Source organism: Lithobates pipiens, unplaced genomic scaffold (genome assembly GCF_037356315.1).
Source record: "Lithobates pipiens isolate NorthernLeopardFrog02 unplaced genomic scaffold, aLitPip1_a1.2 Scaffold_18, whole genome shotgun sequence".
Taxonomy (NCBI): Eukaryota; Metazoa; Chordata; class Amphibia; order Anura; family Ranidae; genus Lithobates; species Lithobates pipiens.
The window spans coordinates 481,194,585-481,213,691 of NW_027507758.1; the positions used below are offsets into that span (position 1 = coordinate 481,194,585).

The 19,107-nt window shown below is 42.3% G+C and overlaps 1 protein-coding gene across 2 annotated transcripts in view; it reads right to left on the reverse strand.

Annotated features, from left to right (window-relative positions):
• MYO7B (myosin VIIB) overlaps positions 1-19,107 on the reverse strand; it is a 523,403-nt gene that overhangs the window by 61,992 nt on the left and 442,304 nt on the right. For both annotated transcript variants that reach the window (XM_077488413.1, XM_077488412.1), the window contains exons 36-38: positions 12,053-12,177; positions 11,779-11,936; positions 11,401-11,554 (exon numbers count right to left, since the gene is read on the reverse strand). In XM_077488413.1, coding sequence (XP_077344539.1) covers positions 11,401-11,554; positions 11,779-11,936; positions 12,053-12,177 — 437 coding nt within the window. The remainder of the gene's footprint in view (positions 1-11,400; positions 11,555-11,778; positions 11,937-12,052; positions 12,178-19,107) is intronic.

Consider the following 19,107-nt stretch of genomic DNA (forward strand, 5'->3'; position numbering starts at 1 on the left):
GTAGCAGGTTTATTGCACATTATCTATCCTGTTAATGTATACTACATCACTAGTCCATAAATTCTGTGTCAGCTGTCGTATTTATGTAAGGGCTTGCTAAAATGAAACTAAAATTTTTTGTTTTAGTAAATTTTTAAAAAATTTCGGATTTCAGATTAAGATATGGAAATGTCCATAATATTAATGCATTCGAGGCTGCTTCATAAAATAGATGAACTAATATCAGTCTATTTTTTAAGGCTAATGTTTCTGGGTAATGATGCTTGTCAGATGGATACAGCTTGTCACTGAGTATTTTATATACAGCAAGACATGTTATGACAGCCTCAGTTTCTGTGATGAATAGAGTTTTAATTTATATGCAGATAAGCTAAGCACTGCAGTGGGTTTTCTGATAGAGATAACTAGAAATAACTATTCAAAATGCAGAGTAAAGCAGTTTTGATTAGAAGCAGGTACACCAGGGGGTGGCGTGTCCGGACATCCAGCGGGAAGGACGAATGGGAGCTGAGCTCTGCACAGATACCGATCTGCTGCCATCCTTGGCTTACACTAATCAGCGAGCCTCCACTTCACTGGCATTAGTGCCTAGACTCACCCCGCTATGTCCTCGACTGACTATCGGCTGTTTTTGGTTGCCCAGAGCCTGTCCCTGGAGCCTGCATCTGGATAAGGACAGCGGGATATCCAGCTCCATCTTGGGGCCTTGTACCCGGCGGAGGATTGCTGCAATCCATCCCTCCGTCCAGAGATGGATCATCCCCTTCACCCCAATGCTCTGGACAGGCCGGCTGGGTGGTAGAGGATAGCCCGGGTGTTTGCCGGAAGATTCGGGGCCTTCGGAGAGCAGTGCCACTGGACACAGTAAGTACCTGGGGGGGCTGGTCCCTGGCTCCCCACAGGCCTGGGACCTTCGGGGGTGACACTATATTCGAGCCACTGGCGGTGTGCACGCCCTGGGCTGGCTGAGAGGGCCCTGACCACATAGAAGGAGAGCCCTGAGTATTTGGGCACTATCCTCAGGACAGACCGTGGCTTCGGCCTACCCACGGGGCCATTTTACTACTCCAGGTACTCCCCCACTCACTTACACTACAACTGATGGGGGAATGGAGGATTACTAAAGCATAATGGATGCAGCACCCATTGCACAAAATTATATTTAAGTGAGCTCATGGTCCTATCTGCTCACCGAGACCCCTGCAACACTACTTTAGCCAGTTAAAGCTCCGGGAGTAAGCGTATCCTTACTTTACCATACTTGATCACCCCATGGGCAAAATTGGCCAGCAGCAGGAGTATTACAATCTTTGTCTGGACAGTATAGCGGGCCTAATATGGACTGCTTTGTTACTAGGTCCCAATTGCCTCCCTCAAATTACCCCGCAGATCCCTTTGCCACCATGGATCCATCCCTGGCAGTGGAGAATCCTGATAGTCTTTCAGTTGCCACCTCCCAAGGTCCTGACCTGAACCCACCCTCCCCACAGGGGATCCTCACCCCAGACATTTTAGACGCCAAACTGGATGCTAAACTACAGCTTTTACTTCAACAAATTACAAGCAATGTCTCGGCTGAGGTGAGCAAACTAGCTGTGGAACTGAGAAGGGAAATAAACCATCTCAGGAAGCGAACAGATACTTCTTGAAAACAAATTTGATAAGATGATTAGCTATGTCCAGGCTATTGAAGAGGAAAACCATAATTTACGCCTTTCTGTCTCCCAATTACAACTACAGCAGGAGGATTTGGAAAATAGAGAAGGACGTCAGAATCTGCGCTTTAGGGGCATCCCTGAGTCGGTGGGTGACCCTGACCTGCGCACCTATCTTCTGGGTCTTTTTAACACACTTGCTCCAACGGTGGTGGACATAGACTGGCACCTGGACAGGGCTCATCGATCACTGGCTCCTAAACCTCCAGCTGGAGCTAGGCCCAGGGATGTTATAGTGCGGTTTCACTTCTTTGAAAGTAAAGAGGCACTAAACCTGGCCACACGCAACAACTCCCAAATTGTCTACAAAGGGGCAAAATTGCAAATTTTCAGTGATCTTTCTCCCATCACCCTGGCTAAATGAAGGAACCTGCACCCAATTACTTCCCACTTACAACATCACAAGGTTCCATACTACTGGGGTTTTCCCTTTCGCCTTGTTGTATCCAAAAATGTAGCCCAATATACCCTATGAGATCTACATGAGAGCGAAGCTTTTCTAAAAAACCTTGGGCTGCCCCTGCTACCAGATGATGACCTGCACTCTTCTGCTGTCCAGAACTGCCCGATTCCCAACACCCCAAGCCGCATCTGGACCCTGTGAGGGGCAAACCTAAGAAGCACACCTCCACACCCCAGCATCTACGTTCCTCCAAACAACCCCCTTGAACTCTCCAATGGCTTTTCTGTGACCCATCCCCTAATGCTACCTGCATTTCCATTTCCTAACAGAATTAAGAGAAACGATCCTGTTGTTCTGGCTATATAAAGTTTTGACATCTACCCTGCCCTTTGTTCAGGGTAGAGCCCTACTTACCCAACCCATAGGTCTTCTTTGTTATCAACGAATTCCTGTTGTCAATTTACCTTGAATGTTATCGAGTTCATAAGGTGAGCAGTTGGACCTCCCCATTTACCCATGCAGAATCTTCTGGTAGCCGTTTGGCCACGACCCCCCTTGACCTTGGTTTGTATTCTGGGTCTCCTGAGGTATATGTACCCTCAGGTCTTTGAGATCTTCAGTTTATTTTTTTCCTATTGTTTTTGTTAATGTTTAATGTCACTTTCTTTATTATGTCCACCTCTATAGATCAGTTCCACGGACTGATAGTGCAAAGCCTATACTGGTGTAGCCTGTGGCCGAATTGTTACAGGGTATACCCAGGTTCCTCCAGTTATCAAAGAGTGATTGTTATTGATGATGCTTGTTGACAGACAGCTATCTGTCCCATTGTTGTTTATGTTTTTCTGTTTATAATTTTGTACCTCGTACCCAAGCTTTCCTACTCAACCCATACATATGGCTCTAAAAATTATGTCATATAATGTCAAGGGCTTGGGCTCTATCCGTAAACTCTGGCTGGCCCTGAAGGAGTTCAGGACCTCAGGCGCAGACGTGATAATGATACAAGAAACCCACTTCAGGGCGGGTTGCTCTCTTAAGTTCGCCTCCAAGCATTTCCCCACATCCTTCCTTGCCTCTGATTCTACGGCAGGGCAGGAGTGGCGATCTTGATTAAAAGGTCATGCCCCATCAAGGTTAGGAGCTCTCATGCTGACCCCCATGGGAGGTTCCTCATCCTAGACTGCCAATTCTTAAACATATCCCTAACCCTTGTCAATCTATATGCTCATAATACCAATCAGATGGACTTCCTTAATGGCTTTTTTGAATCCCCCCAATTCTGAGCATAGCCTTTTATGATAATTGGTGGGGATTTCAATCTGGTCATGTCCCCCACTAGAGATAGGCAAACATTGTTCTCTACCACACCCTCTAAGAAGCTCATGTCCCAAGCTAACTCCTTCCATCGAGGCCCCATCAGCTCTTCGACTCATGGAGGATTAAACACCCCTCCGCTAAACAATTCACTTTCTATTCCCCAGCTTACAAGATGTACTCATGGCTGGATCACTTTTTTATTTCGGCCCCACTCATCCCCTATATGGTTGAGTCTGATGTGATGCCTATTACTTGGTCAGATCATGCCCCCATCATATTGGACCTCATGCTCACTCAGGTTTACCCTAGATCCTGTCATTGGCGGCTTAACAACCATCTTTTACAGTCTGAAATCTCACGCTCTACTTTGGCAAAGGGTCTGTCAGAATTTTTTCAATTAAATAGGGACGGTCTCTGACTTTTCTACCCTGTGGGAAGTGCACAAGGCCGAGGTGCCTGCATGGCTGAAAGCTCCAGATTAAAAACGAATAGAGATGAACTCATACGGTCAAAATTGCGGCGGGTCATCTCACTTAGAAAACAAATTAAAATGATGCAAATTGATAAGGCTGCTAAATCCCTGCTTTGGACAAAGCAAAAATTCTATGAATTTTCCAATAAACCTCACAAAAAGTTGGTTAACAAGCTATGCCCATGCCCATTTAACTAATTTCCTGACTTCCTTTTGCGGTCAGACGGAACCAAGACACATTTCCCTCGTGAGATGTCAGACATTTTTGGTAAATTTTACCATAAAATACACAAGTGCCTGACTCCGGAGAATCATTTTCATTTCACTCAAGATGAGTTTGAGAAGTTTTTCTCCACCTTAAAACTCCCCAAACTTTAGCCATCAGACTTAGAGACCTTAAATAAGGCCATGACGGCAGATGAACTCTTGGCTATAATAAGGGATCTCCCTTCACATAAATCCCCTGGCCCTAATGGTCTTCCCTATTTATATTATAAGACCTACATTGATATATTAAGTCCGCACTTGCTGACCCTATTTGATTCCCTACTCAAGGGCACAACCCCCCACCCGCATTTCTCCCACTCTTACATTTCAGTCATCCCTAAACCCGGTAAGGACCCTTCTATACCTGACAGCTATAGACCTATAGCCCTTCTAAATTCAGACTATAAGATATTCACTAAAATCCTGGCCTTTAGATTGTCCGGCCTTATCCCTAAACTAATCCAAAGAGATCAGGTGGGGTTTGTCCCAAGCAGCCATGCGGGAGGCAATACACGACTCACAATTGATCTGATAGACCTCCTAGATAGATCCAAATGTTCAGCATTAATTCTAAGTTTAGACGCACAGAAGGCCTTCAATAGGCTGAGCTGGCCTTATATGTTTGCTACACTAAAAGTATACAGTTTTACTGGCCCCTTTTTAAGCGCTTTGGGAGCCCTGTATTCGACAGTCACGGCCCAGGTGCAGATGTCATCCTTCATGTCACCTCGCTTCCCCATGACGAATGGAACTTGGTGTCCCTTATCACCGCTACTTTTTATTTTATGTCTTGAACACCTAGCCAAGGCCATTCCATCTCACCAAGACATACGTGGGGTGGTGATGCGACAGGGGGAGTACAAGTTATTACTCTTTGCAGAGGATGTCCCGCTCACTATTACTAATCCACTTATTTCTCTCCCCTTGCTACATAAATTACTCTCCTCCTTTGAAGATATATCTGGCTATAAGGTTAACACCTCCAAAACTGAAGCACTGCTCGTACACATTTCAGCAGCACTACTCTCCCAGCTCAAGGAAACATATCCCTATAAATGGTGTAGTGTCTCCCTTAAATATCTGGGTGTTTCTCTCACTCCTTCCTACTCTTATCTATACTCAGCTAATTTCCCCCCTCTGGTTCAGGATATAAATAGATCCCTGCTGTCATGGACAAAGTATCCCCTGTCCCTGTTGGGAAGGATTAATGTCTTAAAAATTTCAATTTTACCCAGCTTACTCTACACTTTGAATCGCTGCCCGTTGCCATCCCATCCTCATAACTCAAAGTACTTCAGAGGTATTTTCTAAAAGTTATATGGGATGGCAAATTCCATCGTCTAGCGAGCTCGGTGGTGATCGCGCCCAGATCCAGGGGTGGTTTGGGTGCTCCCGGGATGTTGTTAAGTACTACCATGCTACACACCTGAGAGCTATTACTACATGGTCCTCCTTACATGCAACTAGTCAGTGGGCGGCCATTGAGAAGGGAGTTCTATACCCAACCCATCCATGCTCCTTACTCTGGGGTGCCCTGCCCTCCCTGGATGTCACTTTTAAGTGCCAGTGCATGGCTCCAATGTCCTTTACTTTGGACATCTGCCAGAAATGTCAAAAGAGATACTCTCTCGCCTCAGCCTGACCTCCCCTCGCGAATGTGCTGTATAACCCAACTATACCAGATAGTCTGTCCCTGGGCAGGGTCTCCGCATGGCTTAACCACCCCTTTTTGAGCTCCGAAACCTAGTGCATCCCATTACACGGAAGCTTTACGCTTTAGAGATGTTACGAGATAAATTTGATATACCCAATCATATGTTTTATTTTTACCTACAGGTCAGGCACTTCTTTTACTCCAAATCTTCATCTCTAACACTTGACAAACTCACTTCCTTTGAACACCTTTGTGCCCAAGGTCCCCACCAGTCACATCTAATTTCCACAATCCTCCATGGGTCAACTCCTTTAACTGAGACTATGCATCTGTACATGAGCAAATGGGCCCATTTGTTGGGTAAAACTATCACGGTTCAGAAAAAGAAAGTTTTTCCTGTTCATGAGGTCCTAATAAAAACGGTCAAAAAAGAATGGCAGGATCCTGAAAGTAAACCCTTCTTTTCTAGGTCCCTGAAAAGAAGATTCCCATTTTCAGACGATCCTGCCTCAATCTGGAACAAGAACCCCAGATTGGACGCAGCATTCTCGCAAATGTGTGCAGGCACACAGATCTGGCCTTTGAGGATCTAGGAGCTCTGACGGATACCATGGACAGAAGGATTGATTCCCTCTTAAAAAAGACATTGGAATAAACCCCAGGTAATCTAAAACCAGATATGGCGGTCAATGTGGTGGCACGAAACCTCGAGCACTGGCTGACTCAAATTCAGGCTCACATGGAGTCAGGTATGGCAAAAGAGACTATTTTGTCGTCCTTTCCGGCTATTCTGCGAGGGGTAACATATATAACGGGTGCTTCGGCTGAGTCAGTTCGCATATCTGCCAGGACCGCTGCGTTAACCAACTCAGCCAGAAGAGCCCTCTGGCTCAAAACATGGCCAGGCAACAATGCCTCAAAGATCAAACTATGTGGCATTCCACTGACCAGGGATCTTCTCCTTGGCCCAGGTCTAGAGACGGTTTTAGACTGTACCGCTGATAAAAAGAAGGCGTTCCCAGTGAAACGAAAGCCCCCAAACCAACCCAAGAGGGGATTTCATCCTCAAAAGCATAAAACTCCGAAACCAGAGGGGAAAAAGACTTGGAGCCAAAGGGGTAAGGGCAAAGGAGGAGCGATTTCCTCAGCCGAACGAAGCTGAGAGAGGCAGACTGGGTACTCAATCAGGAGGTTTTCAACCTCATAGTCAGAAAATGAGGCCTCCTAGAGGTGGACCTTTTTGCCTCAAGGAGCAATACAAAGACCTCATATTTCTTCTCTCTTAGCAGATGGGAAAACACGCTAGGTGCTCCGGTGCTTCTGTCGGCAGTGCTAAGGAAATTTCAGGTAGAAAACACCACTCTGATTTTAGTGGCTCCATACTGGCCAAAAAGGGCTTGGTTCTCAATCCTCGGGCAGTTGGCAGAGGAACCTCCTTGGCTCCTTCCGCCCCGAAAGGATCTCCTATCAACATAGCCTAGTTCTCTGTCCCCAGGTAGACCACTGGAACTTAGTGGTCTGGCTTCTAAAGAAGAGATACTAAAAAACAAAGGCTTTTTGGAACAACTAGTAGCCACCCTCCTTAATAGTAAAAAGGAGGAGACGCTCCAAATATACCAAAAGGTTTGGGGGCGCTTTAGAGTATGGTGCCTAGAGAACTCTTTTAAGGTGCAGAGCCCTGTGGCAGTCCTGGAGTTTCTGCAGTGCGGGGCAGATAAGGGGCTAGCCACCAGTACCCTTAGGACCCAAGTTTCTGCACTTAGCGTGTACCTAGAGAGATCCCTGGCCACCAACCCCTGGGTGGTCAGATTTTTCAGAGCCCTTTCTAGACAGAGACCAGCGCAGGGTCCTCCCTTCCCTAAGTGGGGCCTTTCCCTGGTCCTGCAGGTTCTGACTGAATCCCCCTTCGAGCCCTTGGAATATTGTGCTCTAAAGGACCTAACTTATAAGGCTGTTTTTTTTTTGGTGGCAGTGACCACTGCCAGGAGGGTCAGTGAAATAGAGGCACTTTCAGTTAGACCCCCCTTTTGTGTTGTTTTTCCGGATAAAGTTGTTTTTAAGACTGACCTGGGTTTTTTACTGAAGGTGGCTTTTGAAATACCATAGAAGCCAGGAGGTAATTTTGCCAACTTTTTGCCCTAATCCCTCAAACGAAAGGGAATTTAGGTTCCATACTTTGGACATTAGGAGATGTATCCTGTGATATTTGGAGCTGACAAAGTGTTTTAGGAAGTCAGATTCTCTCTTTAATGCATTTTCCTTTTCAAGAAAGGGACAGAAGGCACCATTGCCAGATGGTTCAGGATAGCTATTAGCCAGGCCTACAAGCTGTGGGGATGGGGATTAAAGCACACTCTACCACACGCTACCAGAGCAATGCCAGCGTCTCAGGCAGAAAGAGCTGGAGCAACGCCAGAGCAGATCTGCAAGACAGTTGTATGGTCCAGTTTTACCACATTTGTGAAACGCTACAGAGTGGATTTGGTATCGGCTAGTAGGCAGGCCTTTAGACGAAAGGTTTTAGAAGCCGTTGTCCCGCCCTGAGTGGTAAGTGCTCGCTTATCCTCTGAATGTGGCTGTCCTGAAAGACGGGGAGGGAAAATTAGAGTTATGCTTACTGGTAACCTCTTTTCCAGTAGTCTTTCAGGACAGGCCTAGTTACCCACCCGCATTTTTGGGGGTTCTTGAGGAAGACCTAAAACGCAGGCACAATATTAATATGTGATAGTATGTTATTAGCGTGTTCTTGAGGCTCCCCAGCCAACCAGAGGGGCTCGCAGTGTTGCCGCAGTGTTTCCAAGGAAGAAGAGGAGTCAAGGTCTCTCTCAATGTGGCTGTCCTGAAAGACTACCGGAAAAGATGTTACCGGTAAGTGTAACTCTAATTTTTATGGGTTTAAAGATGCTTCCAGGACACATGTCAAAAATGTGCCCTGGGCTCACCAGAGCCTGCTGCTCTCTCATCATTACATGAAGATATTTTCTGCAGCCTAACCCAAAATATTAAAAGACTATACCAGAAACACCTGGAAAAAGGTATGTATAAAGACATAAAAGAAAAAAGGTGGGGAGTTATGGCCCAGTCTAGAGTTATAAAACAGTTTTGGGTAGATTGACCATCTAATGAAGTACTGGTGTAATTGTAATATTTGCCTTCATACTCTGGAGAGCAGCAACACTCAATGAGTGTGGTGGGCTTTCTTTTTATAGCTATTGCTGTGGAGTTTGGCAGGCCATTAATCATTTGCTTTGTTTAACCAGTGGATTGAACGAAAAATCAGATTTTAATATCCACACTTTCGATGTGGATGAGGGAATCACTCCTGCCGTGTTATTGTATTGTTACACCATGAAGATCCCCCCCCCCTTAGAATGCAATAATTAATGCTGCCAGCAGGGATGAGCTTTATATTCTAGTCAAACTCATGTTGGACTCGAACATTGGCTGTTTGCCAGTTCGCCGAATAGCGTACAATTTTTGGGTGTTCGCAGCAAATTCGAAATATGCATGGTATTGTCATAAAAAGTGTTTGGGGACCCGGGTCCTGCCCCAGGGGACATGTATCAAGGCAAAACATTTTTTTAAAACCGCCAGTTTTTTTGGGAGCAGTGATTTTAATAATGCTTAAAGTGAAAACAATAAAAAAAAAGTGTAACAATATAAAAAAAAAAAGTGTAATATTCCTTTAAATTTTGTACCTGGGGGGTGTCTATAGTATGTCTATAGTATACATTTTTGTCTTTTAGAATTGTAATTTTGCTGTTAGACTGTTATAAACATGGGAAACATGCGCCCCTTTACAGGCATACTATAGACACACCCCAGGTACAAAATTTAAAGGAATATTACACTTTTATTGTTTCACTTCAAGCTTTATTAAAATCAATGCATATAAGCCTTTAAAATGGGCACTTCTGATTATTCATGTTCGTGTCCCATAGACTTTAACGGTGTTCGAACAAATTTTTTTGCCTGTTTGCATGTTCTGGTGCGAACCGAACGGGGGGGGGGGGGGGGGGGGCGGCAGGGAGGTGTATTCGGAGATCCACATACACATAACAGATATGATGTGGAGTTCTTTTTAAAATAGTAGTCAAGATTAGCTGTTTTTTAAACCTTTATTTCAGCTTTTTGTAACATTCAATTAGTAGTGCTAGGGGCTTGTATATGGATTTTTATAGAATTGGTAATTATAAATAAAGGAACAAAATCTTTTTTACTTCATACCCATCTATATATGTTACAACTCACTTTTTCATATGCTAGTGTTTATAAAGATATTTGGAATTATTTGTTATTATTTTCCTCCTATATTTGTTTTTCTCCCTTTTTCCTTTTTGATTTTTCTTCATGGTTTATTTCATTTTTATTTTAAATTTTTGTTTTGTTTATATTTTGATGTTTTCACTAGTGGTATATGATCTTTCTTTACCTCTCCACTTCCATCAGCTGGGCATTCCGACAGATTCATTAGCATGATTGGATTATTGCTCATGCGGTGGGTGGGGTTGTTTCCATTCCTGTTTACTATACCGTATATAGAGTGTTTGTCATTTTTATCTGTGTGCTGTGACCAAGGCAGTGTGCCAAAACGTTCCAGCCCTTGTATCTTTTTACATGTACCAATAAACGTTTACATTTTGTATATGGAAATGAAGTTCCCAGATTTTTCTATCTTGATTGTTGCCTAGTGTTGCCCGGAGAACACAATAGCCAGAGCACCCTATTGTGGACTCTTCATACTTAGGAGACTCCCTTGGTGAGAGCGCTGCATTTCTTTCATATAAATGGACCACAGTACTAACATGCACTACATAGGTATAAAAGCTACAAATATCATAGAGATAAACAAAGGCTGTCATAGATGAATTGGTGGGAAAATTCAGATAATAGGCTACTTCTGATGTGTTTTATTGACATATGAATGAAGCCATCAAAACATTGGTGCTTATACCTGCAAATTACTAAGCCATTCAGTGTCTGAGAACTTGGGAAATGGTGTAGTTATTTGTTAGAGCCTCCTCCCATGTTCCCCAAAATATATTCCAAGGCCCTCGTTTTAGTTACATTATTGGTATCAAAAGAGAAAAAGGTCTTGGCTTTGGCTTTGTTCTTAGCTTTGAACAATATTTCTCCTTCTAGCAACTATAAATATCTCTTTCACACAGACGTAAACCATTTGTGCTTGTTTTCATTAACTTACAAACTTGAACTGGCCATACAGTGATATTTCTTTCCCAAAAAGCAGATTCCTCCATCCACACAAAATTAGATGGATGGAGGAAAACCCCTGCTAGGACACTGTATTCTAACAGCTGAGCCTACCATGGTCAGAACAGACTGATCAGGATACACTGCAGTCGCTGATCAACAAAAAATTTCCAACATATTCCTTTAACAAAAATTGATCAAACAATTTACTTCTTTCAAGCAGGGAAGGCCACATATTGATCAAAATGTGTCTCGTCCCTACTGAACAGTCAGACTTTTGATCAGTGTATAGCCAGCTATAGTCCCATATCTATACAACAATGAATTTGTTTACATTACATTACATTATTTGTATTACCTGTTGTTGTTTCCTGTCATTTGCTTTATTATCTGGCAATAGATTTCGTCTCTTAGAGCTTCCTCACGTATGGGGCCTGAGAATATCTGATCTGTAAGTTCCACAGGGGAGCGAGCCTGCTTTGACGGATAGTCACCCATGTACTTCATGATAGGTAAAGCATGTTAAGGTTTAATAAAGTGCAAAAAAAAAAAAAAAACAGCATATAGTGAATGTTTTAAGAACATTAAAGCAAGTGTGTGTAAGCAAAAGCAATCTTCATATTTTTTTCACAACGGGCTTCTTTCTTTTAAATAACTTTAAATATGTTTAATTGAATCCACTTCCTAGGTCATATACTTTATATTAGTACTAGTCTGACGCATTAGTAAAGGATATCAGTGAAAGCTTGGCAGGCATAATCCTGTAGATCAATAATATCACACACCTTCTTGAGCAGAGGCTGTCTGAGGGGCTCTCTGGAGTAAGCCCAGAGTTGAGTCTTAGCTCGTGATCTCTGAAGAAAGGCCCTGGAAACAGACTCGGCTTCTGGAGGCCTGCATAGTACACATAATGTCATCATCAAATCAATTATATTTATACAGGGTATATGGCATTATGATATAATCTGAGTGTGGATGCTGTGTTTCTTTGTTGGTGTTATTTTTAATACCTGAAATACTGCATAGCAAACTCCTCCAAAGTGTATGGCTTTACCTCTTCTTGCTCACCAAACTCATCAGTCTGAGTATTAACAAATTCTGTTTTGCGCTGTTCTGGAGACATTGCAATTAGTCGCTGAAACAGAATGGACAAATACGTTTTTGAGTATATTTAAAATTCATAAGAGGTAAAGAAAATATAACCTGCCATTCTGTAACAAAATATAGCATTATAAAATATCCAGATAAGTTTACATGATAGCCTATAATTTCTATTTAGTCTACTGGTGACCATAATAAAGGCCTGGCACACATTAACTTTCTCATATTAAAAAAAATAACAGAGAATTTAATCATTATCTGTAACTAAGCATTTTGTCTCTTCTGAGAGCAGAAAATATTGACAATGGCTCAAGTATCAAATAACAAAACAAAAACTGCGCTGCTAAATATATACACAATTTGACAAACAAGTGCTAGTTTGCAACAAAAGTATGTGTCCATGATTATTTCAAGGTCCTATAATGATCCCACTGTAAAACATGTTATCTTATTGAACCCGTGCTGGTGCCCTTAAAAACAGGAAATTTTCATATTTTTTTTTTTTGTTTCAAAAAGTGCTCCAGGTATCCCCACATGTACATCCACTCACCAGATCATGTTGACCCACTATTACTAGGTCAAGCTTCCTGAAGACGTCCAATCAGGACAAAATGCATGTGAGAGAGTCGAACGTGGCGCCAGGTGAGTCTCCACTGTTTCAGATGCCACTGCACACTGATGGGTGCTGGCCCTGTATATCACAGGAATCCCCATGTGAAAAAAGTCTGGCTGGCTGCACTTCCATAAAATCACCTTTATTGATGTAGAAAATTCATGACGACAATCCACAATGTACAAATGAGGGGTATAGAATACAACTAATGTGTTTCACCCCATTCTTGGCGGTTATTATATATATATATATATATATATATATATATATATATATATATATATATATATATATATATATATATATAATATTAATTCAGGTCTAACTAGCCCCTAGATCAATACTCCCAGCGTAGCTAATGAGACACAGATGTGGGCAATCAAGCACCATCATTGTGTCTCACAGAGCCACAACCCTAATGAGAACGTACCATATAAAACCTGTCAGAATAACAGGCCAAAAACCCTGAAAGCACAAATAATGACATATATATATATATATATCTCCAACAACAACATGTAATATAATATGCCACATGTCAACCAAAATGGACAATCAATATCTAAATGTCCATAAAAAATATATATATATTTATATATATATAATGGAAAAGTTGCTATTTAACTGAAAAATTACATGCATATATGCATATACATGCATGCAACACATGCACACAAGCATGCTACATGCATATATACATACTACACACATGTACGCAATAGGGTATCAGCTGGAGAGTATACAGATATCAAAAAAATATTGAAAATGGCATTGAAAAAATATATATATAAAGTGAAGCAAAAATCAAAAAATGAATAAATGTCAAAGTACAATGGAGCAGAAAATGGATATAAAGAAACCCAGGGCTATAAATAATTATTATCTCATTCATAGTAATAGGAAATATCCTATTCAAAGTTGAGACCTGCAGGTTTCCTAGTATTCATTCAAAAGATCCAGAATACTTCCTTTTTACATAGCAATCTAAACTTATCGCCTCCTCTTTTTGGTACCACTATCTTCTCTATACCCTGTATACGTAAAGCTGACGAGTCGCCTGCATGGCATTCATTAAAGTGCTTAGCTATATTTGCATATACACGATTGCAACATACAGACATGTATGCAAAACGGGCACACAAGCATGCTACTTCCACCCCACCCTTGTAACAGTATAAATTTGAGCACCCTTAAGGGGTCAGCACATTGCTGGGGGAGCACATTGCAGGGGCTTCTATCCTTAAGGCTTCTGCACTTCAGCGATTGCGCAAATCAAACATACATAGCAAACTGCGCTGGAAAGCACCTAACAGACTGCAGGTGACCCTGTCTCTCTATTAAGTTCTCCTTCCACTCGGTAACATGCGCTCTCTACCAATCCTTCTGACACTTGTGTCCTCTCTCCTCAAACCCTTTTACCTTCACCCCTCTTCTCCACCCCCCTGCTTATATATATCACCCTGCATTTTGTCCTCTCCCTACTACTGCACCTACCAACTCTTGCTCATTCTACATCCAAATACTGATATAACCTTCAGAACTCTGAGGAATGCCTCTTCATATAAATCACATGCCCACATTACCTCCCTCACCCTCCTGCTTCTCCTAATCTCTGGTGACATATCTGGTGACATATCCCCAAACCCTAGGCTGCCATCATCTGTCTTTGACCAATGCTCCCATCCCCCTATACCCTCTGTCAGCAGTCGCAACCCACATAACTTGGTCTCTATTCCTCTTCTTTCCAAAACCAGCCTCCCCTTCTCCTGTGTCCTTTGGAACGGACGTTCTGTCTATAACAAACTCACTGCCCTCCACGATCGCTTTATCACAAATATCTTTAACCTACTTCCCATTACTGAAACCTGGCTTCATGAATCAGATACTACTTCTCCTGCTTTCCTCTCCCATGGTGGCCTTCTCTGGACTCACTCCCCCAGACCAAATAGACGGAAGGGAGGTGGAATGGGAATTCTTCTAGCCCCATGCAGCACCTATCAGGTACTTTACTCACCTCCCTCTCTGACACTCTCCTCTTTTGAGGCACATTGCATTTGTCTATTCTCTCTCTATTCTATTTCTTTAAGAATTGCTTTCATCTACTGCCCCCCTGGACCAGTATAAGCCTTCCTTGATGACTTCTCTGCCTGGCTGTCCTACATTCTCTCTTTTGAAATCCCCACAATTATTCTTGGTGACTTCAACATCCCTGTTAACATTAAAACTACTATACTACTTCTAAACTTCTCAGTCTAACCTCATTGACCTGAAGCAATGGATACAGGCTCCTACTTACTCCAATGGCAACACCCTTGACCGTGTCTTCTCCTATCTGTGCCCTCTGTGCAGCCTTTCCAACAATCCTCTCCCACTCTCTGATCACCACCTTGTTAGTTTTGCTCTCTCCCTGTCTTCCACCTCCTCTCCCTCCAACTGCCTAACAGTTACATGTAGAAACCTTCGCCACCTCAACCCTTCTCTTCTGTACTCTGCTACTGATCACCTCTGTGATAAAATCTCACCCCTGTCCTGCCCCAAACTAGCCACTTTCATCTACAACAGCTCACTCTCTTCCTCCCTAGACAAGCTTGCCCCACTTGCTACACACAGAATTAGGCCCCAACTGCTACAACCCTGGCAAACAGACGACACCAGAAGTCTCAGAAAACGTAGCTGTGCACTTGAGCATCTGTGGCATAAGACTAAGTTCCAGGAAGACTTCACACAATATAAATCTGACCTCCTAAAATACTATTCCTGCCTCCACACTGCCAAACAGACCTACTTTTTTTTTTTTTTTTATTCTTTATTTATCTCAAATTTGTTTTTGTTTTTTCTTCCAGCAAAGTGTATATAAAACAATTTAGAACAAGAAAAAACCTTATTACACATATATACAAACATTTCTTAATTTCTTTGTGGTTTATGCCTACGCCATCATAACATTAAATACCCCTCTGCCTTCCTCCACCCCCCCCTACCCACCCCCACCTTTCCTTGCAGATTTCTAATGGGTTCCATAATTATGTCCGTTGTTTCTGACCGGGTATTAATTTCTTCTTGTATTTATTGTGTAATTTCCTCTACGTATCTCCAAGACTTTTTAAATTCTTCCCACGATGCCCATTTATCTAAGCCCCCCTCTTCAACTGTTAGGTCTTCATCCCCTTCATTATAATGTTCTATTTTTTGTATTTCATTTATACGAAAAATCCATTCTGATATTTTAGGGCTTACGTTCTCTCTCCATTTTTTTGGGATTAAATTTTTGGCGGTGTCTAGCAGTATGGGAATTAACGAGGTTTTATATTGCTTTATGGGTTCCTCTGTCCCATGAAATAGGACCGTCCACGGATCTTCTCTTATTTCCTTTTTAGTTACAACCTTTATTATCTCTAAGATTTTCCTCCAATATTTTTTAATAATGGGGCAGTCCCACCAAATATGGGCCATAGTCCCAGTTTTTTTACACCCTCGCCAGCAATCCGCAGATTGCTCTACTACAAATTTGGCCATTTTATCGGGTGTCGCGTACCACCTTGCTAAGCACTTGTAGTTTGTCTCTATCAACTTATTATCTACTACCCCAGAGTGAATTAGTTTAAATATCTTCTTGCGAATTTGTGTGCTACATTGTGACCCCAACTCTTTTTCCCACTTTTGGATGTATGGTGGGTCCTCCAGCTCATCTCCCTCTGAGAGAATCTTATATAATCGGGTTATATTTTTTTTTGATTTTTCTCTCAGGCATAGCCGCTCCAGAGGTCTCAATTCCTCTTCACTACGGATTGGCTGAGGTAAATTTGAGATAAAGTGACTTAGCTGGAGGAACCGCCATACATCGATCTTCATAATTTCTGTGTCCGCACTCAGTGCTTGAAATGAGGCTATTTTACCGTTAACTAGTATATCTTTTAATTGTGCGTTTCCTTTTATTATCCAATTACCCCCCACCTCCTGTTTTCCCGGTGTGAAATAATCATTTTCTTTAAGAAAAATCAAGGGTGAATTGTACCCCCAGTTATTTTGTGAATGTGTTCGATCCCAAATCTTTAATGCTAAACGTGTTATCTCGTGTGCGTTTGGTCCTATTGACCTAAACTGTGGAGGATTCCATATTGTGCGTCCTAAAAGTGCTTGACTCATTGCGTTCTCTACACTCACCCATCTCTTTTCGTTTACCTCTTTCGCCCATTCCACTACTCGTGACAAAACCACTGCATTGTAGTATCTTTTTAGGTCCGGGACTGCCAATCCCCCTTGTCTTTTCCCCCTGCTTAACACCGCCAAGGCAATTCTCGGCTTTTTATGTTGCCATATGTACTTAGAAATTATATTTTTCAATAATCTAAAGTAGGCCTGAGAGAGCGGAATGGGCAACATTTGAAACTTATATATAATCTTCGGGACCAATATCATTTTAACTGCGTTGATCCGTCCTAGCCAGGAGAGGGGACATGTTGAAATTTTTTTTATTTCTCTTTTAATTTCACCGAGTAAGGGGATATAATTATTCGTATGTATTTTCCTAATGGTATCCGAAAGATAGACTCCCAAATATTTAATCTCCTTACGCCAGGGGAAGCGGAATTCTGCCCGGAGCTTCTCCTCTTCCTGGTTACTGATATTAACATTCATAACTTCGGACTTGCCGAGGTTTATTTTCAAATTCGATATGTTGCTGAATTTTTCCAACGCCCTCAGCAAGTTCGGAATCGTAATCCTAGGATTGGTGATGAAAAAGAGCACATCATCCGCATAAGCGGCGAGTTTGTGTTCGTCCCTTCCGAACCCGATCCCCTTTATATCCTGCTTGTTTCGGATAAAGGTCAGTAACGGCTCCAGAGATAAGGCAAAAAGGAGTGGGGACAATGGACACCCCTGTCTAGTGCCGTTTCTCATTTGAAATTGGGGAGAGGATTCTCCATAAATCTTTACCGAGGCCTGCGGATGGTTATAGAGTACCTGGATCCATTGGATCATTCTCGGACCTATACCCATAACTTCTAACGTTTCTATCATGAGTCCCCAGTCTACCCTGTCAAATGCTTTCTCAGCATCTATAGACAGGAATAGACCTGGGGACCCACTGTTTTTTAGGGCCTGGAGGAGGAGTAATGCCCTCACTCCATTATCCCTACCTTCTCTCTCGGGTATAAATCCGACCTGATCTGGGTGCACTAGTTCGCTCATCTTTTCCTTCAGTCTAGACGCCAGTATTTTGGCAAATAGTTTTGTATCCACATTCAATAATGCTATCGGCCTATAACTGGAGCAGAGTAAGTGATCCTTCCCCTCCTTCGGTATTACCGTGATCGAGGCCCGCAAGGCCTCAGCCTTCATTTCATATTTTGTACCTAATCCGTTCATATATTTGCATAATCTAGGGACTAAGATCTCCTTAAATTTTTTAAAGTAAATAGTCGTGTACCCGTCAGGTCCCGGACTTTTGCCCGATGCCGTATCCTTTAACGCTTTATAAATTTCCTCTTCTGTAATAGATCTATCTATATTATATCTATCACTCTCTTGTAAGTACAGTAAATTAGTATCATACAAAAATTATTTAATAATTTCCTCATCCCCTTTATCTCGCCCCCCTTTTTGGCCTACATTGTACAGGGCTTCGTAATATTGCCTGAATACCTCCACAATTTCCTTAGTAGTATGGACCATCTTCCCATTCTTATCCTGAATTTTATCAATAAAGTTAGTCCCCCTCTTCCCTTTTAACTGTCTCGCTAGATATTTACCAGTTTTATTTTTCCCATAATGTCTCTCTCTGACTCTCCCCTCATGTGCCCTCCTTGCTTCCTGCTCCATGAGGTCCTTGAGTTCCTCTCTCTTGTTGATCAATAGGTGAAAGAGTTCCTGCTGTTGGCCCTTTTGTTTTTTATGCTCTTGTTCTAATCTGTGAACTTCTTTTATCAGATTCTCCCTTTTCTCTATTCTAACTTTTTTTTTATTTGCGCCTATGGAGATGAGGATACCCCTGATGTATGCTTTATGTCCTTCCCATAGGGAGGCACCCGAAATTTCACCTGTATCATTCGTCAAGAAGTAGAATTCTAATTCTTTCCGAATTATCTCTACGGTTTCTTTGTCCTGTAAGAGATTTTCATTTAATCGCCATGTAAAAGGTTGTCTATGTATTCCAGGTATCTTCATCTTCATTATCACTGGAGAGTGATCTGACAGAGACACTATTCCTATCCTTGTTTCTGAGACTTTCTCTAACAGCCTGTGGTCCACCTATATGTAGTCCAGCCTAGAATGCGTCCCATGCACGGGGGAATAGAAAGTATAGTCTTTCATTTTTTCATGTTGAATCCGCCATACGTCCATCATTTG